Source organism: Ptychodera flava, chromosome 15 (genome assembly GCF_041260155.1).
Source record: "Ptychodera flava strain L36383 chromosome 15, AS_Pfla_20210202, whole genome shotgun sequence".
NCBI classification, from domain to species: Eukaryota; Metazoa; Hemichordata; class Enteropneusta; family Ptychoderidae; genus Ptychodera; species Ptychodera flava.
In genome coordinates, this window is record NC_091942.1 from 32,730,548 (window position 1) to 32,753,516 (window position 22,969).

Genomic DNA, 22,969 nt, shown 5'->3' on the forward strand with positions numbered 1-22,969 from the left:
TGGACAATGCCATACCCATGGGAAAATGGTGCCTTCCATATCACATGATGCAAGCTCCAAGCTTGGCGCTTTTTTCCCATGATTCAAATTACATGGGCAACTTCCTGTACTATTTCTGTCGGTTTTTGTAAAAATCGTGCCAGTTATAAATGGCGAAAATAGCTTTTCCGGGGTAAGTGACCACAAAGCTAGCACATATGTAAAAATCATCCTTGGTGAACTTCCCCTTTAAGTCATTTTTAAATATTAAAATTCCCAAAATCGAGGAAATTCTTCTGGAGGGGAAGCATTGGCTTGGACATTTCCAAAAGCTTAAATAGTAGAGCTTAAGGGGAAGTTCACCAAGGATGATTTTTACATATGTGCTAGCTTTGTGGTCACTTACCCCGAACGGAAAAGCTATTTTCGCCATTTATAACTTGCACGATTTTTACAAAAACCGATAGAAATAGTACAGGAAGTTGCCCATGTAATTTGAATCATGGGAAAAAGCGCCAAACTTGGAGCTTGCATAATGTGATATGGAAGGCACCATTTTTCCATGGGTATGGCATTGTCCACTCACCCAGGCTCAAACCAGGCTGTGCGTATTAACATAACTTTTGTGTATACTGAGTATCCTTGCATAAACGGTGAATTTTATAAACTGTCCACTGCCAGATTTTGTGTTGCTATTTACTACTGTACTACTGTGAGTGGACAATGTGGGGGCCATTCCCACCCGAAGATGGTCCCTTCCATATCACATGATGCAAGCTCCAAGCTTGGGGCTTTTTTCCCATGATTCAAATTACATGGGCAACTTTCTGTACTATTTTTATCATTTTCGTAGAAAATCGGGCGAGTTATAAATGATGAAAATAGCTTTTCTGGGGTAAATGACCACAGAGCTACCACATATGTAAAAATCATCCTTGGTGAACTTCCCTTTAAGTTTGTGGCAGATACCTTTAAAACTATGGTGACCAGTTTATTAAGAACTTTCTTCCTATGTTTTTTTCGAAGTAACAAGGAAAATTTCTTGGACTTTGACAAAACTTCGTAGTTACCAATACTGACAGCAATCTCTTTTACTTTTAGTCAGATTTTGTAAATGTATGTCACATAGTCGAGATAAACTGAAAACCTCTATGAAATTCCTTACAAGTACATTTAATACCTTCAGGTTATCAAAGTTTGTACCATAATATTGTTTACATTGCAAAGATAGACTTCTGGAGAGCAAAGGCTACCAATAGGCATCACTAGACTTCAGATCAGAGTTGAGTCGGTGAACGACACGGTTGCCATCTTGTAATAAAGTATACGGTTGTGTTACAATCTCCATCTTGGTGTGTCAGCTTCAGTTACTGAAAGCATTACGATCCAGACTGGTACCTCAACTAGTAATTCAATCATATATTTGTGCTGCTTCAGTATACTCCAGATTCTCACACCAATTTGTCGCGTTTATTTTGGAGCGTTTGAAGGCCGATAGCAAATGACTTCGTAAAGTCGTGACATCTTACTATCCACGTAGTTTATACAAGATAGAAAAAAACCATAGTTTCAACTACGTTTTGGGTTATCAAGACCTTTAGACATTTCATTGATGTGGTAGCTTCCCAAACATGTACACAGTGAATTCTGATAAGGTTTGATAAAAAGCATTTTCAGCTGTTAACAATAGTTTGAGCATATACCGTACAGCAACTCACTTCTCGTTCAGTCAACCATGCAATAAAATGCCATTAATTTCACTAATGTTTCATAACAGCAGAATAAATAACTGCAAAGATCATTATATTGCTTGTCACTAATTGAATTGCTGAAATTAATTGCTTTCATACTAAATATAATTTGTAAAACCAAGCACCTTTCCTAGAAAGGGGTCACGGTTGAAAGTAGCACCTAGAAATGTTGGCCAATGGCAATGTTGGAAATGGCCAATTTATAGCAGATCATTAATATATGCCAAATAAGCATGAGAAGTGTCTTCATAGGGAAGAAACAGTACTCAATGTACATTAGTAGAACAATCTAATATACAGATCAAAACTTGGCTTTGACTCAGAATCCCTACTCATATATATATATATATATATATATATATATATATATATATATATATATATATATATATATATATATATATATATATATATATATATATATATATATTTCAAGTGCAAGATGCACTTGAAATTTAGTATTAAATATCCAAGGCTACTTCTGAACACTTGCACTCCACTGGAATATTCAATCATGGAGGTAATCCTACCTCCATGTCTTTTCTTACCTCCATGATTCAATATGTAGTACTCATGTCGCTCCCCTGTTCCTTCATTTTGGGTGGGGCAACAGTATTAGGGTACTGAACGGCTCTGAACGTATCATCAATAGCCACTTTGCATTGCTACCGGTACAAACATTACGTAATAAAAGTGACTTCGGAACACTGGACGCTGTGCTGCTATGGTCAGCGTACAAGGTGCATTGTAGCGAATCTTTAATATATCTCATTAAATGAACCTTTCCCTTCGATGGCCCATTCTCGGAATCATGTCCAACCATAGTGATGGTGTGAATGAACGCGTGTTTGTCAACATACAGGGTATTGAACGGTAGCGAAGTCGTGAACTGTGATCTATCTCGAGCTGTGATCTATTGTTCAACGTGTACCAGTTTGCCACGGCGCTAAACCGGATTAAAATGCGAACGAATTTTTTGAAGAAATAATCTGTTAAATTAAGAAGGAAGGTACGTCCTACCTGAACTGGACTTCGCAACTCGTTCAATTTTCTCCAACCTGCACTTTCGTGGCTTTGCAAGCGTTAACAAAAAATCCAAATGTGGCGCACACAGCTACCAGGAAGTTGACACTTTACTATCTCGTTGAAATCTATTGAGGGCGTTTTTGAAGGTGACTCATTTGCTTAGGTCATTACGTACTTGGGTCCAATCAGAAACGACTACGGCAACCTGTTGATACGATGATCGTAGCATTATCCTGGAAACAGACTCGCCCCTCTGACGTGGTTGTTCAGAGATAAAATACGTAATCGTGACAAGGATGTAGTTTTCCTTTTCGAGAAGGATACAGTTTTACCTAAATCTAAATTACCTAAATCAATTACGTTCGACACTGACGTGGTAGTATCCTGAATTTGCATTATCGAGCGCCTGCATGAACTTCCACTATATCTACGAATAAGAACGGACAGAAAAAGCGGTCTCCGAGAGAAAAAGTAAGTCGTAGTTTTCGTAACAATGAACTCTGTAATATTGTAATGTCATTCACTGTTCAAGAGGTAAAAACTCTTGCATATGATATTAAAAATTCGATTTTAAATCAGTTAGCCCTGTATCTCATTATATGATAAATTCCATATTAAAAGTGTTTATATATTGCTAATCAAATTTTCATTATTAGCGCCGTGAACGAGCGTCGATTGCTTTTACAGGGTAGGCATCGACGCATGCAATCAGCAATCAATTTGATCGCCCTCTACGGTACTTTGCGTGTAATTCAAATTGATCGGAGGGCACAGGAGGGCAGGGTGGGTTATGACTGGTAATGATATTGCAAAAATTAATGTTCCTTCGAGATTCCTTTTCATCTTTGTTGAAGAAAAGGATCTTATTGAGGGTAGAGACAAAATTACAACAGTCGAATGTTTCTCGTTTCTGAGATTCATACTTTTAGGCCTAATCTTGAAAGGAGAAGGCATAGAATGCAATATTTTCTCGACTTTCTCTTTTCCACTTAATTCTAGTCACATATTTTTATTTCAGAATGATCGGGTCCCATAAACAATTTTTACTTCTGTATTTTCATGATATCTAATGATACACCAATCGAAAGGTAGATGGCGTTGCGCATATTCATATATTTCTGTGGCTTCTCCGCATTTTACCAAAGGCCATCTAGGGCCTAATAAATAACCCACGGGTGGAGCAGAACTCAAACACAACTCAAAGTCTATACATATACCATTGCCTTCGTTTTGTATTTTTGAACCATTGACAAACACGACCAGGATGTGAAGGGCGTTGACCTACGCAATACCGGCTTTTGCGTGCGTTGGTTCGACCATGTACCAATAGGGCCTAGGCCTACTTCATGTAAAAATTATCTATGTTGGTTTCTTTATAAGCCTACATATACGTTTTATTGCTATACGGACCATTAGCGAATGCGCGTTTTTACAATTAAAGTGCTCTTACGGATTTTCTCAATGAAAAAAGACACTTTTTAACATGGGAGATAATTAGATAAAAACCTACACATCCCCTCCGATTTACGGAACCCTGGAGAGAGAGTGATAATATCATAATACGGTTTCAACCATGTCATCACTGAAGAGAACAGTCAGATTATTTTCAGTGTCGTCTTTTATTCACTTATTGTTTACTTTATATAACGAGCTTGCTGCGTTTCAAACCGCGTTTTGAACAAGTTCTTAAAATAGGAACTGCGTGACTCTAACTTTCATTGTGCGTGTGTGTTAGTTTGGGTCATCCGTGAGGCATTCTTTAACTTTTCACGTGACAGTTTTTGGAATTGTACACAATTTTCTTTTTTTCTCGTAACCATGATGAAGAACAAAATACCTTACTCCCGCTCGCTCTTTCAAGTGATTTAGGTAACACGCATGGATACCACTTTTCCCTGAGAGTGCTATATCGGGGCACGGTCCCTCCAGTGATCGGGGCTATACCAGCACCACCGCATACTTGGAGTGTTATGTTACGGGGGAGGGGGGTTACGAAATTTTTTGAACACGCGTGATCACATGGTTTGAGCACGGTCCGTGGTTTGAGTGAGTGGTTAATTTTGAAAACAGCGTGTTGTATATTTATGATAAAAACGCACATCCCTTTATTTGAAAAAAAAAATTCTATGTTGAAAGGGGCGGGAAAGGGTGTCTATGTTAGATCGTTGCCACAATATCTTATTTGTCTACTTTGCATAAGAATAAGCTTTAGCTATGACTGATCAGTCCCTCAACGGTTTCAAGGTACTCTGCTAACTTCTGATAAACCCTTGACAGTTTTTTCCTGCTCGGTGACTGGATAACAGCATTTATGATATATGACCCATAGTAAAACAAAAACACACCGCTGTTCAAACATTGGTATCGCGGAAGCGCGCTTTTATATCATGGGAAGAAGTTTGATAACAAATGGGGATCTTGAAACAGTTTGAGTAGGTGAAACCGTTTTGCGCCACATTCGGCACAGAGAACGGATATTGTCACACTATTATCATGAGTGACTGAAAACGGGACGGTGAATCACGCGCAGCAGAGAAAATGGCTCAAAACTATCCATCGCGAGATTATGGCGGTGAGGGTTATGGTAAGGATCCAACTTTGTGTGTAGTGTTAACTCTTCATTCACAATTCATGAGGTGAATGACGTAGGGACCACCACGTAACGAACTTGAATGGCTCCAGGGAATGAAAACAATAGTACACAATGGTCCCAAGAATGACATTGAATAGTGTAGACACAATCAAGCGGCATTTGCATTTAGTGGTACTACTACTAATGCATATTTATGTTCCATAGCTATTGTCTTCATGGTAAACGTGTCTCGCAATCTTTCACAGGTTACCAGTCGACAGGTCACGGTGGCGTCGCGCCTTCAAGTTCAACTTTACGACAATCGTCTTCGTATTATTCGGAACTGCCCAGTCAACAGCAACGCCGGGCCACGATTTCGGATTCTAACACTTTGGTAAGGAGACGTTCGGGGGCCAATATGGCCACCAGAAGATCGCGATCCGCATCGCGGCGGGGAAACGGAGATATCGAAATGCAGAGAATAGACGGCGAGAAAGATCCGGCTGCGGCCGAAGAAGCCAGGGCAAAACAAATACGTGAGATGCCAACCAGCATGAGCAAAAAAAGAGAAATGAGGTGAGATTTCGACCAAAAATTGATTCCATTTTTACGATCTAAGGCCATAGTGTGTCGTTTACAGTCTCCCAGTGCGGTCTGGTGAGTTTTCATTCGTAAATGTAGGCAAGTGTGAAACCATAAACGAGAGGATTAAAGTTTCTGCGAGTAACTTGTTCCAGTGCCGAGTACATTGGTGTACGGTCACATGCTGGGCATGGATCCCATGAAGTGCAGCACAGCAGGACAGCTGGGATGTTTGGCACAAATTACACAGAAAAACTGGATCTCTTTAAAAATCCAACTTTCTCCTCGGAACTGGGATTTGATGAATTATATCATAAAATGACAAGGATCTTTTTGTTGCATTGGTGTTTTAAAAAATAATTGTCCTTTTTAGCTCCATGGTCTTGCCCATAGTTCCTTCACCAATGTGCCTTGCGACGTGCAACTGCAATCACTTTTAACTTGTACACTCCATTATTGGCAATATGGATGCTATGGCTGTCCAAGTATGAGTGGTGCAGTTGTGGCTTGTAGAAGGTGGTATTTCAAAAGTCCTTGATTGATGACACAAATAACAGCGTTCTCATAACAATATAACATACTCAAAACATTTGTATAGTCTGTGGTTGAACTTATAGGGCTTCAATACTTTATCCAGATACATATTTCAATGAGATGTACCATCATGGTGTTCATTGAAATTTTATCAGAGATGAGTGCGATACTGATTGTATTAGGCCACCTGTCATACTTAAAATGTATTTAAAGTAAAATTTAAAGTAAAGTTATAGCACAAACAATTTTGAGCAGTCTCTCCGAAGGAATAATCTTTCATTTAATGTGGATATCTCTGTCAGAGTAAAAAATGTCCTACAAATACCTTTGGTATATTTTTATTTTCTGTGTGAACATAAATCAGGGAGTGGAGGTGTTGATAGATGTGATGAATTTTGTCAGATCAATATTCAATACTTTACCTGGGTTATTGTTACCTAATGTGGAGAAGTAATCTAGAAATAATATGAATTAACTGGTGAAAGAGTAACACTTTTTCATGATAAAGTACACTGTGATCCCCACAGTGGTGTCATTGAGATACAGAATCTGTTAGATATTTGGGGGTCAAGTGACAGAAAAATTGTAAATCTTCCAATATGTAGACATAGAAGTGTATGTGTTATTTGAACTTACACCATTAAGGAAATTAATACTCAAGGTGTTTTTTCAGTGACAAAGTAATTATAGAAACTGTAAACATATGCACATATTATATAATTCATGTATAATATTCATAAATGTTTACAGTCATGACATACTAAAGCATAATGTGAGTATACATATATGGCGATATGTATACATACCCATCTCTCTGTTTGCCAGTTTGTTTTTTTGTTTATTACATGTAAATGACATGTGTGTAATGCAAATACATTATGGGCCTCACAATATTCAAATTTAAATGATATTTTTCACAGCTAAAGTGAATTATGCACAAAAGAAATATTTAATTATCTGTATTCTCTAAACATGAATTTTGATCTGATTAAATGGGTGACAACAGTCCTAATGTAGAGTTATTTTTATGATGTTAATATATCACAAGCACCAATACACAACCACCATTCTCTCCTAGCTTATGTGCTGAAGTTACGTAATGATTGTGATCAAAGTATGTGCTTCAAAATGTAAGCAGGCATATACCCAGGGAAGTGTTACATTTTTAACCATGCACACTTAAATTCACACTCCTTACTCTCCGACACATCTGTTTAGTTTTTGATCACACCTGTTTGATCCCAGTGTTTGATCAAACGATATCAGATTATTTTCATTGTTAGTAGAAATGATTGATATTATTGCACTATCAGTGGCCATTTTCAGTCATACACATGTACTTCCTGTGTTCCAAATGAATGATGGCTTCCTATTAATTTACTTCTTGTATATGGAAGAGGTGAACTTTAACCCTGTTGAACAATGGTGTTAAACACAAGGGTAATGTCCAATCCATGTACAACTACACTTGTAACGATATACATGTAGTCTGTGTGCGACACTTCTTGGATTTGAAACTAAACTTGTCTCTTAAGATAGTCAAATTATTGGTTTTTGACATAGGATAAAGTCAATAACATACCAAATACACTGAACCATCAAGAATTTTTTTGTAGAAGCTTATTGTGGTCATGTATAGTTTTTGTGCTCAAACCTGAGAAAAAATAGGTTTTAAAGACCAGATGCTAGTGGAGTCTCAGTGTTTCATCTAGACAGGGGCATGGGGGATTCCCCCTCTGTTGATATGTTGGCACCCTCCAGTATTTTGTCAAGGGGGGACTCCCCCCCCCTCCCCATGAAAGGGTACCAGTCACACCTTACGGATACAAGTACAACACATGAACTGGTGAAATCTCCCCTAAATTTTCTGGTAAAAGGGGATAATTATCACCCTGTTGATGCCATCCTGGATGAAACACTGGAGTCTTCACAGTGGAGATGAGTTTTCCTATTAATCCCCCCTGTTGATGCCATCCTGGATGAACTGTTGAGATGAGTTTTCCTAATATAAGAGAATTTGTCTGACCTAACTATCATGTGTGTGAATGACTCTTGCTGTCAGCTGATGTAATCCAGTAAAGAAACCTAAATTATGCCATGATCTAATCCTAATAGAGTTTCAGATAGGTATTTAAATTTCCTGATGCAAAAAACAGTGCTCCAGATTACAACATTACAAAATTTCACCCTTCAGGGTGTGTGACCTCAAATGCGACAGAATTCAGTTCCATCTGTCTGTAAATTTCTGTTGTCTGAGAACAATGACATTTTATGTAAAACTTGAAAAAAAAAGAGATTTATGTCAAGTGTTTGTGATAAAACATGTACCAGGTACATGAGTCTGGTTGCAAGAATCCGTATTAAGTTTCGTTTTTCAGGGCAATGTCACCATGCATTAACCCTCAGTAGGAATGTCTTCAATTGATATTTGCCAGGTAGGGCAAAATATGGCGAATAAACTAATATGTAATTTGAAGCCTTTCTCTGGAGTGGGGATTGTAGATTAAATTTCTGGAAGAGCATGCTGATTCTATGGAAACTGAAAGTATGCACAAATACACATTTGTTTTGTGAACTGACGGCATAACAGTCAAACAAAGGATTCCAAATTTTTGTAGAAAGCCATGGAATTGAGAGGGGAAAATGGAGTTATTTCACTGGAGAGAGCCAATTTCTGTTCTTTTCATTTTTTCTGTTGCCATTCCTTCAACAAAACTGCATCAATTACCGTAATGAAATTGAGTAAGAAGTTACATTAAAATCCATTTAATGAAATGTACACTGGAAAGTGTTATAAAATGCTATTTATAGAAAAAATACAATTACCCTTGAGGACATTAGTTTTTTTTGGAAAAATTCATGCAAACTGTTCTTTTTTCCCCTTCAGTGAATTTTGAATGTTTACAGTGCTATTGTACAGATAAGATGCATTTAATGGAGGGGTTCAGATAATAATGAATATGGTCAAGCGACCTGAAAATTTTATTGGTTTAATTGTAATATAGCAGAAATAATGATCTGAGAGCAGTGTATTATATCAGTCACAGAATGGTTCCCTAGACTCCACCATATGGTACATGTATACATTCTACCTGTTGCATGTGCATTACTGCCTTCTGATTTCTCACTTCAGTTTCTTTGTAGCCAGCTTGAGTTTCGTACAACACCAGTTTAGGCTCAGGGCACTTTGAAAATATCATGACGGCAAGTTCAAAGCATTTCACAGTGCTAGTTGTGACTTCTTGTAATTTTTAAAAATTTCTTGAATAACTGTACTTGTACAGAGAACCAATGGGAAATGAACGGAAGACATACCAAAGCTGGGCCAACTTGTTGAAGAGTCATTGAACTCCAAATTTTGTCATATATTATCTTATAAATTCGAAAAGCCATTTATGAATTCAAACTCATCTGACAACTTTTGAAATGGGGATTTACTCAATAATAGTAATGCCTTTTAGTAACCTTTAGTTGATTTGACAAATGTCCAATGTACAGTACCTGGACCCAGTTAGTACTGTTGAATATGTCAACTAATTCCTGAACCATTTCAGCCTTTGAACACCCTTGAAATATTGATCAACAAAGTACGCAATGTACCGTATTAAAGTGGGATGTATCACTGTGAAAGAAGCCATTAAATCTCTCAGGATGTGATCCCGGATGTCACCTGTTGCGTTTCTAGCCATGAACCTAAATTCTGACAAGTAAAAGAATCGTTCCTGGAAAAGTCAGTATTTACATGTCACAATGGCACTGAGTTTCATGATTGTGCAAAAATTACAAGGAAGCACCTTTGCTACTTGCAGATAAACATCCCCGTGGAGTTTCAGATGTGTAATGTTGTAACCTCTTACACCTTCCACTGACGTAAAAGGTGTGTATTGTACGTCAATATAACCGTAGCACTGACAGCCAACAGTCAATGTACGTAACTGTTACTGTATAAAACAGACTCATAAATCAAGAGTCTCAGTAACCCATGAAAAGTTTGCAACGAAGTTATTTTCAGAGAAACGATACACGTCAGCTTCCCTAACTTATTAAATTTGTCATAGTTTCAAAGCCCTAGTATAAATGGCTTAAAGCCTTGGTATATCTTTTCAATTGTTTGCAGTTGTACCACTGTGTATAAATTACCAGTCTTACAACTTGGAGCTCAATTGTGAATACTACAGTAAGAATGAAATTTGAGAGTTTTTTACATCCTCTGTCACCTGTGTGCTTTAGAAATAATGCTGAGTACATTTGATATTACAATGTATAACATTTACCAATGACAAGTGACAATTATTTCACTGCATATGACATTTGATGCCTTAAAAGTCTGTTATGATTTTTTGTACACATCAGCATTGCTTTTCATTAGAGCAAATTCTATCCATTTACTGAATTAGGGACATACTCATCATCATCAATTTACAGCCATTTGTAAAGGTGCACTACCAGTGATGCAGATTGTATTTTTTTATGATTTTTGGTCATTGCATTAATTCTACGGCCATATGAAGTGAGGCAAACTACACTGTACAGTATACTGATCACTAACTCAACATTTTCGAGTTGCAGACCATTTTATCACGGACTAGCTACCACTATCAGACTCAAGTTACATCAGGTTATCAGGAGAAAGCCAAAATACATCCTGAAAATATATTCATAAGATCTACAATTCTGTGAATAAATTTCTGTTACCTTGTGAGTGATGTCAGTCCTTGATACATCTGCGTTCAGAGCCAGTGTTGTCAAAAGAATCAACAGATTGTGGAATTATTTTAGGGAATTTTTAACATGGTTTAATTACATTACAACTTCCAGAGGGACTTTGCTTCTAAACTTTAACCCGTTACCCCAGATTTGTGTCGGTGATAATGCAATGTTGTACATGTATTTCCTGTCTTCCTTCCTGTCAGGTAGGTGTCATCACTAAAGTCATAATTTTTATGGACAGGAAAATATGTGGGTTAAAGGACAAAGCAATGATTTCATCTCTAGTCCTGTTTATTTATGTTATCTGTGGTCTGCTGTAAGTTCTGACAGATTCTCCCTGTTACTTATTTTCAAGCTGATGACGTACTGTGTTTTTTTCAAGCTGATACGTGTCATTTGTGTCAGCCATTGCTCACCTTCCGTTATTTTTTTTCCTTCTGAATGAAACAAGCAGTTACTTCAACATTACTTTTACCATTATAGAAAATCATTTATAAGAAGTTAGTGTGATCGATAAAATTGCACATATATGTAGACATGTTAATCTGGATTGATAGTTGACGTTTAAGAACAAAGATACTGTTTGTAATGACACAACAACATGTCTAATATTAACAAATTAATCTAGCGGTGGTGATACCATGATGGTTAAATAATTTAAATAGCAGAGATATATAATGACATAATGCATTTTATTAAATGACAACATAATCTCTATTATATAAAATTTAACCTAGCTATGAAAATTTACCATGCATCAGGATTTGACTCCAGACAATGATTGAATGTCCATGAGTCAAAAAGTCAACTTTTTGATTTAATTATGTATGCATCATTACTGTTACCGTGGCAGCTGTTACTAGGGACATGTGTTTTGCAAACCAGTAGCATATAAGAAAGGTTCCTGACAATACACTATCATTTCTATGCCGTTAGAGTCACTGTTGTTGTACTAGAGACACAAAGAGTATAAAGCCTTTCCTTTTTATGAGCAAATGAAGCAGAGAAGGTCTTTGTGTGTAATCACTGCAGAGCAACATTCATGAAAACAGACTACCAGTGAAGTTGTAATCAAGTTGCCCGGAGAAAATAAAACCAATGGTTGCTGCTATGATGTTCAGCAATTTGAAAATGAGAGTGTTGTTCTTATAATGGTACTTCATCAAAGAGAGGCTTTTGTATGGTTCCTTTCATGGCGGTGGAGGCAATTGTAAAAAGAGAGCTCATTCTTGTTGATCAGAACTGTGCATGTGTTCCATCATAGAGAGTTCCCCTACTGTCTGTGGTTCCATCTTACATTTTGCAGTCGACATTTTGCTGACTGAAAGCGATTCCATCTTCTTTCATTAACACTTTTAGAGCTTACCACAAAACTTTTTGTGCATCAGTTTCACAATTGTATGAATTTTTCTGTAAATTTTTAGACAATTTTGGATCAATTGGACATAACTTTCCATTGGCTACAGTTTTTAGTCCCCACGGACACCGTCCGGGGGGACTTATAGGTTTGGTCATGTCCGTGCGTGCGTCCGTGCGTGCGTGCGTGCGTGCGTGTGTGCGTGCGTCCGTCCGTTCACACAGATATCTCAGAGATGCAAGAAGCGATTTCATTCAAACTTGGTACAAGGATTACTTCATATGTCATACAGATGCACGTCGATTTGTTTTGGGATACGATCCAATATGGCCGCCAGGCGGCCATTTTATTACGATTTTTTCATGTACAGAGCCATAACTCAGACATGTTTCAACCAATTTTATTCAAAGTTGGTACAAGGACATTGACCAATGTCATAGATATGCATGTCAATTTTCTTTGTGATACGATCCAATATGGCCGCCAGGCGGCCATTTTATTACGATTTTTTCATGTACAGAGCCATAACTCAGACATGTTTCAACTGATTTTATTCAAAGTTGGTACAAAGACATTGACCAATGTCATAGATATGCACGTCAATTTTTTTTGTGATACGATCCAATATGGCCGCCAGGCGGCCATTTTATTATGATTTTTTCATGTACAGAGCCACAACTCAGACATGTTTCAACCGATTTTATTCAACATTGCTACAAGGACATTGACCAATTTCATAGATTGCACGTCGATTTGTTTTGTGATACAATCCAATATGGCCGCTAGGTGGCCATTTTATTACAATTTTTTCATATACAGAGGCATAACTCAGGCATATCTCAACCGATTTTATTCAAAGTTGGTACAAGGACATTGACAATGTCATAGATATGCACGTCAATTTGTGTTGTGACACGATCCAATATGGCTGCTGTGTGGTCATTTTGTTACGATTTTTTCATATGCAGAGGCATAACTCAGGCATATCTCAACTGATTTTATTCAAAGTTGGTACAAGGACATTGACCTATGTCATACATATGTACGTCGATTTTTTATGTGATACGATCCAATATGGTTGCTAGGCAGCCATTTTATTACGATGTTTTCATGTACAGAGCCATAACTCAGACATATTTCCACCAGTATCATTCAAAGTTGACATTGACCTATTTCATACATATGCTCGTCAATTTGTTTCACGTCATGTAGCAGTAACATGTCAATTATTGAAGTTTCGTAAGTAGGCTGATATGTCAAGAAATATGTACTGCATCAAATTCATGAAACTTTATACAGATGTTAACCGATGTTAAGCTCACATTGCTTTAACATTGAAAAAGACATTTATCAGTGTCATTTTAATTAATTTGTAATTGCATAAGTAATGAACTTTCCTAATTAGGGTGATATAGCCACAAATTAATACAACGTCAAATGTGATGAAACTTGATACAGATGTTGATATCATAGTGTTGTAAATACTGCATCAAACTTTATGAAATATGGTACCAGCGATAATCTGTTAAGTGTTAGAATTGTATGCAAAAATGTTTTGCAACATCCTGTTGATTAATTCCTAGTTGATTCATTAGTCCCCACGGACATCGTCCGAGGGGGACTTATAGGTTTGGTCATGTCCGTGCGTGCGTGCGTCCGTCCGTGCGTCCGTGCGTCCGTCCGTTCACGCAGATATCTCAGAGACGCCTGCAGCGATTTCATTCAAACTTGGTACAAGGATTACATCATATGTCATACAGATGCACGTCGATTTGTTTCCTGATACGATCCAATATGGCTGCCAGGCGGCCATTTTATTACGATTTTTTCATGTACAGAGCAATAACTCAGGCATGTTTCAACTGATTTTATTCAAAGTTGATACAAGGACATTGACCAATGTCATAGATATGCACTTTAATTTTTTTTGTGATACGATCCAATATGGCTGCCGTGCGGCCATTTTGTTACGATTTTTTCATGTACAGAGCCATAACTCAGGCATATCTCAACTGATTTTATTCAAAGTTGGTACAAGGACATTGACCTATGTCATACATATACACGTAAATTTGTTTTGTGATACGATCCAATATGGCCGCCAGGCGGCCATTTTATTATGATTTTTTCATGTACAGAGCCATTACTCAGGCATGTTTCAACAGATTTTATTCAAAGTTGGTACAAGGACATTGATCAATGTCATAGCCATGCACATCAATTTGTTTTGTGATACAATCCAATATGGCCGCTGTGCGGCCATTTTGTTACGATTTTTTAATATACAGAGCCATAACTCAGGCATATCTCAACCGATTTTATTCAAAGTTGGTACAAGGACATTGACCTATGTCATACACATGCACATTGATTTGTTTTGTAATACGATCCAATATGGCCGCCGTGTGGCCATTTTATTACGTTTTTTCATGTCCAGAACCATAACTCAGACATGTAACAAGCGATTTTATTCAAAGTGGTAAAAGGAGATTGACCAATGTCATACATATGCACGTTAATTTGTTTTGTGATACATTCAATATGGCTGCTGTGCGGCCATTTTGTTATGATTTTTTCATGTACAAAGCCATAACTCAGGCATATCTCAACCGATTTTAATCAAAGTTGGTACAAGGACATTGACCTAAGTCATACATATGCACATTGATTTGTTTTGTGATACGATCCAATATGGCCACCATGTGGCCATTTTATTACCATTTTTTCATGTCCTGACTACAACTCAGACATGTATCAAGCGAATTTATTCAAAAGTATTTTTATCACAGACCTAATGAAGAGGACTCTATCCTCTCTGAGGGCCTGTAATCAAAGTACCTATTAACAAGTGGGGACTGTGTCATCAACGATGACTTGTTGATCAAAACTTTTGGGAAAATCTGAAAAAAAAATTGTCCAGACCTGAAAAATTTTCTGTGTTACATTTTAGAAATGTGACAAAAATTGACTTTGGCACTCAAAGGGTTAAATACCATAAAAAGCTCATAGGTGTGCTTATTTTAATTGTTAGATTTAATTTTCCAACTATTTACTGAGAAAAAGTAACTTGATTTATTTTGAAATATAAGTTGCCACAAATTTTAGTCTTATAGGTATCATATAAACTTTTTCAGTAGTTTCAGTAGTTTTGAGTTTTATGACATTGATCAGCAAAGAAAGTGCAAATAATTTAATTTTTCCAATGCAAGTATCAGTGTCGATGGATTTCTTTTGAATTTGAATAATTGAATGTTTTCCTGGTAAACTTCAAAGCTTCTTTTTTAAAGGGTTCACATTGCAGTTTGCTTATAACCCAAAGTTTTTGCGAGTTTGAATATTCTGACTAAAATGAGATGATAGTGTCATTTCTGTTTGTGCTTATAAACCATGGATTTCTGCCAAAACATTTTTATAGTTAATCACATTACAAAGTTTAAATGTTAGCAAGGAAAGTTTGTTTTATTACATGGAAATATCAATCCCCTCCAAAGGCGTATTTGTATCACACTCATTGCTTACATGTATTTATATAAAGATAGGACCCCCATATGACCTTTTGAGTGCAGGACTAACGACTTAATACATCGGTGCAAATTATTTTTCTCTAGGGATATTTAATATGTTGATATGCCTGAGGTATCGATGAAATATTTATTCCATATGATGTTTCAATTATTCATACAAACTACAAGGATTGTCACAATGCGCCAATTTTGAATGTCTTCCTGATAGCTAAGTTTATTTCCTCTTTAAATATTATCCAGAGATCTTTCAGTTCAACTGTTATATAGAATATATTGAATAATAGTGAGAACTGAAGTGGAACATATTTATTAAAAACATAATCACCAAATAAATGATCCTGATAACATATACGAGAAGTATAATATGACAAAGTACAACACCAGTGAATGATAGTACTTATAATTGTCATTGCAATGTTATTTGCTGTGTCATTGTAGGAACACTCAAATTTTTATGGTTTTCAGTAAATTTATTTTGTCATACACAAACACACCCCCACTCTTACGTATGTATTTTATTTCCTGGAAAGAATATCATATATCCTGATGTTTCAGAAGTTCTGATGAACGTTATAAATGAGCTACTGTTGATATTTTATGAGGAGATATCATTTGTAATGTGATAAAGTTTGGGCAATTTCTCAGTGCATTTCTGTGCCAAAACAAAAATGTTATAAGAGCAGCAGTCAGTTAAAATACCCCACATTTAATTTCTTTGTTGCTGATGTCTTTTTTAAGGTTTTTGTGTACTTTGCAATTTTCTTTTGATCTCAGAAGGTTGGGAAGTGCAGCTATAGGCTAGTACATTATTATAAGTATGTCATAATTGTCAACAATAAGACAGCTTTTTCTAAAACACATATATCTTGCCTCATTTAGAATTTTTCACTTCAAGGATTTTGAATAGCAGCCAAACGTTTTGAGCTCAAAGTACATAATTTGGTCACTTTTTATGACAAAATCATGACAAGTAACTCATTGAACTTTCAACATCGTAATCTTTAGTTATAATAAAGAGGATATATGCTTGCACACGCCTAAAATGAAATGTGGTTGTCTAAATTTTCCAACTGTATGGTATGTCAAAAATTGAAATACATAGGGTTACATTAATCAGTGTGTCGTCTGCGTAATATGTGCTCAGTGGACCACTGCAAAATTTTGGACTGGAGTGTTGACAAAGTGACGCGACAGGTATGAGTTACAATGACGTAGATTGTCCGGGATGCACAAAAGGACAGGTCTTTGTACCCAGTGCCTTGCACAAGTGAATCTATTGTGTGAAATCAATGTCATCAACATGGATTTTCTCTATTGTGGATACCAGTGTGAAAACAGAGCTTGATGTTAACAATGCCTGTGTAGTTACCTATTGACAGTGCATAACACACGTGCACACAAATTCAGATCAACCAGTGATGTTGTGATTCTGTGTAGATCTTATTGAATGTGAACACAGTCTGACTGCTTTTCTACCCAGACATCTCATTAGAATTTGTTGCCAAGTTTTCTTGTATGAAAATTGGTATGACAGGACTTGCAGCTCGGGCAGACTTTATTGCGTGCAGACAATGTATTAGTACCCTGTGACAGGGTAGACAGATCAATAACCTAAAACCCTAATTTCACCATAATCATATTATGCTAACCAGTAGACTACTGCACATCCCATTGCAATAACCACAAAATGAGAATTTATTGTAGGATGGAGAGCCTCATTAAACAGCGAAAAATTAAATTGGAATTTATAGTTACTGTGAGCCGTGTAAAACAATCTGCAGGGTTCAATTTCCTTCTTCAAGCCACTTATATCAAGTGTGTGTATATCATAGTGCTGTTTAATTTATCATGATTTTAATTTCTGAAACACAACGTGAACGGTTCCTCATTTTTTCTTATATTAAGTGATTTCAAATGATATGAATGAAAATATTAATAAAATAAATCGAAATTTGTATAGTACAATTTTACAGTAATTACATAATGTTTTTTATCTCAGTATGGGTTGGATGTAATTTTCTCATCAATATTTCATTAGTGATTTATAACCGTTAATTCCATAGCCTGGGGATTCACTTGTTGTCAAAGACCTTGTATTCCTGACCCTTTAGTAATGTTCCGGCTGACTTGCTATGAAAGATTTCTCAAAATAAGATATGGTATGATCTGTCTGCCTTCTTTGCGTACAATTAAATACATCACTGAAATAACCATTATTTTACATGTATATCAGGTATCCAGTAACATTGCCTTGTCATTACAAAGATTTATTGCATTTTCGATGACATGAGGTGCAACTATCTCAAATTTATGATGTCCCTTAGTTTGCATAACAGACTAGGTACAATGGTTGGGCTGTTGATGGTGTTAAAGATACCAGCAATACATTGGAGTGTTAGCTACTGTTTCCTGAATATCATTCATAGGAAACAGCCACAGGCGTCTTAATGATTTCATAGCATTGGATTTGTGGAGGGAGTTTCGATAGTAAAAGAGAGAAAAATTTTGCAGCTTTGCCAGCATGTTCTGTTATATCAGTTGACGTGTTTATAAATGCATAGCATGTCAAATTGCATAATTTGAATGAAAATCAGCTATTTTATACCACATGCTGCTTTGAAATTAAATGTCTGGTAGAGAAGCACCTTGATGTAACCAAATCTCATCATTCACAGATATACATGGTGGGTCACACAGTATCTCAATTGAAAAATTATTTATTCGATGTTTAAAAAAAATTCATGAACCATCTAAAACCAATGTTTAATACCGTGTGTCCATATACTTTATCTAAGTGCTTTCTGGTAGTTTTTCTTTGATCGTCTTTCCTTTCCATATATTAATCATCGGCTACTTATTCTTAAAGGAGGTATAAACTGAAAAAAAAGAAAGTTGTATTTATTCCTGTCTCTAACGTTTTAATAGCAGTATTTATTTTCAAAACTGGAATAGAGGTTAGGGGTCACTGGTTACTGGGTAATCAAATTATCTCCAGTCAGTCCTTGTAAAATTCAAAATGGCCTCCATCATCCATGCTCTATGGGCAAAAAATTTCTATTTACAAAGTCAGGGGATTGAAAACTCAATTTTCCCTGTTGATCCCACAGTTAGTCTATTAGTATACACATACAAACTCTGGATTAGAAAATATTTTAAAATATTAAGAATTTGAAAATCTGTCTAAAGCACATTTCATCCTTGCCATAATGCTAAGGGGTCAGTTGTATGTAACTCAAATTTATGCTGTTTATTTTCCTTTCAAAGGCTGTCACATTATATTTAAAAAAAATGAAAATCATTGCTTGTGATATGAGTCTGAGTGACAGCACTCATATCACATTGAGTTGTAGATTTCTGATTCTAAAAATAGCTGTAGCTGTACAGGTACATGTAGGTCAGAGGTAGGAGTTGGTTACGTAACTGGTTACTAGGTATTATGAGCTAGAGAGCTGAGAGTTGCCAATAACAGGATGCTAATTCCTAAAGCTTGTCAAGGCCATTGAGTTCTTTTATACTAATCAGTGCCTTATTGAAATTGATGTCTATGATGTAAATTGTGGTAGCTTTCCTACACTTGATTTTTATCAGAAATCATTTATATCACGTGAGATTTCTTGAATACACATGGATTCTTATGGCAATGCGTCTCTTACCACAATGGGTTTCCTATAATGTCTACGTATTTGAGAGCAAACTGATTTCCAAAGCAGAGGTGATTTAGTACAGACCCAACAAATCCATCAACTCAAGCTCTAGGACTTGTGGTTTTTATGATCTAGTCTTTTACAAATGTACTTCTACCGGTAATAAAATGTTGACTAGTGGGTTCTTGGAAACTGAGGCTGGGAAAGTAATTTTATTTTTCTACTCAGGGCTGGTGGATATAAAAAATGATTTTCTCACCCCTGCAGTGTCTGCACATTTTTTTGCGTGTGAAAAAATGGTGATGATTTGATCCTATAAATTTCAAATAATATCGATTTATATCTTTTGATTTCAAATATCATCAGGAAGATGACCTTGAACTTGATTACTAAAGAAAGGAATTTCAAATGTTAGTGTCATAATAGAAATATCAATATCAAAGGCTTGTGAATTTCGTAACAGCCAACAATACATGTAGCTTTTATTCACTTCACACAACAGTGAGTACCCTGGATTTGTGTTGATTTTATGGTGTGAATTGATTTTTCTTCCTGCCCCGGTCATAGCCTGCCTGTAAACGGAATAATTTACACAGTACATGTATCCAGAAAAATCAATATACACGTTATTAAGCTCAACTTTCCTGCCCTCTTTGCCCAGAAATAATGTTATCAATGTCTTGATCAGAAAAAAAGTCAATATTGTGCAAAACAATGTGTTTGGAATTCTTCTTTTTGTTCTTCCACCATGCTCTACCTTACAATTTACCCTTTGACCACCAAAGTCAACTTTTGTTGCCTTTATAATTCATAAAATATATCCTGGTCAATTTTTTTCAGATTTTTGACAGAAATTTGATAAAGAACTGTAGCCAATGAAATGTGATGTCCATTTGGTCCAAAATTATGAAAAAATTACCCAAAATTAATAAGAAATTGGCAAAATGTTGCACAAAAATTTTGGAGGGAAAAGTTATCGCACTCAAAGGGTTAAGACTAAATTTTGTAGAAAGGAAAGTGCTATCAGAAATTTAAACTGATCCCATACATGTATGTTTGGAATCTAATGAATTCTGCATAATTGTTATACCGTGTCTTCTACTGTACATGCCAAGTAGTTTCTCAGATAATCGTATGCAGTTCCATCTTGCAACATGAATTTCAATAATTAATATTTGCAACGTAAATGAAGTATAAGTGGTTGTGCTGCTGGCTAAGATGAATCGCTATAATACGTTGCTGTAGGTAGCAATAAGTTTTGAATAATTGACCTGGAGTTAGGTTCAGCGATGGTTTTAGTCGTAAAGTAGTTTGGATAAGGGAAAAGTTACTGAGGATATCTGATATATGTGCTTGACAAATTTTTTATCCATAGAAAATCGACAAAAGATTTACTAAATTCAATGCACTACGACTCATTGTGGAAGTAGGGGCAAAAATGTACAACAGAAATTTGACTGTGTTTTTGACAGAATTCACATTACTTTTCACAGGGGTATGTGGAAATTATTTTTCACATGCCCATGGTACACTTGTGACTTTTCAGACAAATTAAAACAGAGTTATCTCTTGATCTGATGAAATTCACTCATCATTGATGTTTTGATAAGTGTCTATGCATTCACACAACACTTTTTGTTTTTTAATAATGCTGTTCCACTTACTTCAACTTTCCCTGCCTTTTACCTTCCACACAGAAATCAACTCCACGTTGCAAGTACAAGAACCCTGTCTGGATGCAAAGCCTGCAGGTTTAGCGTGGCAATGGTTAGTATTGATTCTCCTACTACTGCTTATTCATAACAGTCCTACTATTTCCACTATTATGAATGTAATCGTTATGGTGATAACAATAGAAGAGCTTCAAATCCATCCTTCCCATTTTTAATAGATTTTACAGTCATAAAATTGTCTTGAAGTAATTTGAATAAAAAAACCAACCCCATACATGTAAGTGCAGATTTGATTTCAGTAATGATGTAATAGGGCCGTTCACAGTTTACGTCACTGTTCTCTCATCAATATGCAAAAATAAATATTTGTCCGCATTTTTAGATTACGCTTTTGAAAATTACGCATGCAAGAACGACGAAAATACATCTCAGTGGCGACTGCTAGTGTAACAGTGAATACTAAAAAACATATTCACACGACTCAGAGTACAAGCTGCAAAAACAGCCACGCATGCAACATTGATAAAATTTGTCTGCATTTCAAGCTGCGTGTCCGATGTCGCGCGCGTCCAGCTATATTTAGTAACAAACCTGTAACTGTGAACAGCGTTATTATATAAAACTGACACAGCAAAAAGTCTGTTTTCTGAAAACTATTTTTTTACTTGTGTTGCAGGGCTGGAAGCGATTTAAAGAACGATTCAATGACTTGATGGTCAGGCTAGAAGTCTGGAGAGCATCTTTTAAAGAAGTTGAGGGTAAGTTTCTTCTGCTTGTGTTGTTCAGAATGGTCTTTGCCATATTTATAGCACATCAGACATGGTATTGTAAATGACAGCACTTTAGCAGTTATTTTCTGCCAGATGTGTACCTGTGATGTTTTGATTGGATAACCAAAATTGACAGATTTCTCAATGAAATCCTGCGTGAAAGGTTCAACGTTTCCTGCCAAGATTTAATTTTAGAAAATGACATTTTTTTATAATTCAAGTAACAAACCTTTTAAATGGTAGACTTGCAAAATGTCTTTTCATTGTTGTGTTATGTATATAGAATGCAATTTTATCATTGTAGTTGTGCTATCGAATTATGAAATACATCAGGATTTCCTTGCTATTATTCTGTGGTAGATTTCCTAGGATATATTTCCAGTGCAAAAAAAATTCTGTCACAAAGAATTTCTGCCTTTACAGACGCAGAGCAATAGAATTATCAAATTCAAATTTCCAGTAAAACATAAACCTAAAAGAAGATCACAAAGTTAAACTTTTTTTTCACTCGTTTTCAATGAAAATTACACATTTTTACTTTTCCAGGTAAATTTGGCAGCGGGATAGTGACATACTTTGTTTTCCTGAAATGGATTGTATTTCTGAATCTCTACATCTTTTTGCTGTGGTTGATATTTGTTGTGGTACCACAGGCCGTGTTTGCTAGAGTTCTCAACGTTGATACGACAAGTGAGTATTTTCACTCTATTTCTTGACAGTAAACTCTTGCACTCAGCAAGTTTCGCATGACCATGATTTATTTGTACTTAACAAGATGACACCAACATTTACGACCATTTTGCCAAGCTCTAACTTGACCGGCAGTGTGCTTCAAATTCAATATTAT

The 22,969-nt window shown here is 36.1% G+C and overlaps 2 protein-coding genes across 4 annotated transcripts in view; one reads left to right on the forward strand and one right to left on the reverse strand.

The window, feature by feature from the left end:
- The window catches only part of LOC139151930 (transmembrane channel-like protein 6), a 41,998-nt gene extending 39,108 nt beyond the window's left edge, over window positions 1-2,890 (reverse strand). Inside the window, exon 1 of the mRNA XM_070724984.1 lies at window positions 2,751-2,890. The gene's annotated coding sequence lies outside the window, so the exon portion shown is untranslated. The remainder of the gene's footprint in view (window positions 1-2,750) is intronic.
- The window catches only part of LOC139151931 (transmembrane channel-like protein 7), a 57,201-nt gene that overhangs the window by 14,982 nt on the left and 19,250 nt on the right, over window positions 1-22,969 (forward strand). Inside the window, exons 1-5 of one of the 3 annotated variants that reach the window (XM_070724990.1) lie at window positions 2,944-3,227; window positions 5,595-5,904; window positions 21,377-21,446; window positions 22,029-22,110; window positions 22,669-22,812. In XM_070724990.1, the coding sequence (XP_070581091.1) occupies window positions 5,747-5,904; window positions 21,377-21,446; window positions 22,029-22,110; window positions 22,669-22,812 (454 nt within the window). In that variant the 5' untranslated portion in view covers window positions 2,944-3,227; window positions 5,595-5,746. Of the gene's footprint in view, window positions 1-2,943; window positions 3,228-5,182; window positions 5,341-5,594; window positions 5,905-21,376; window positions 21,447-22,028; window positions 22,111-22,668; window positions 22,813-22,969 lie in introns of those variants that run through there. The other 2 variants (XM_070724987.1, XM_070724988.1) reach the window with 2 other exon arrangements.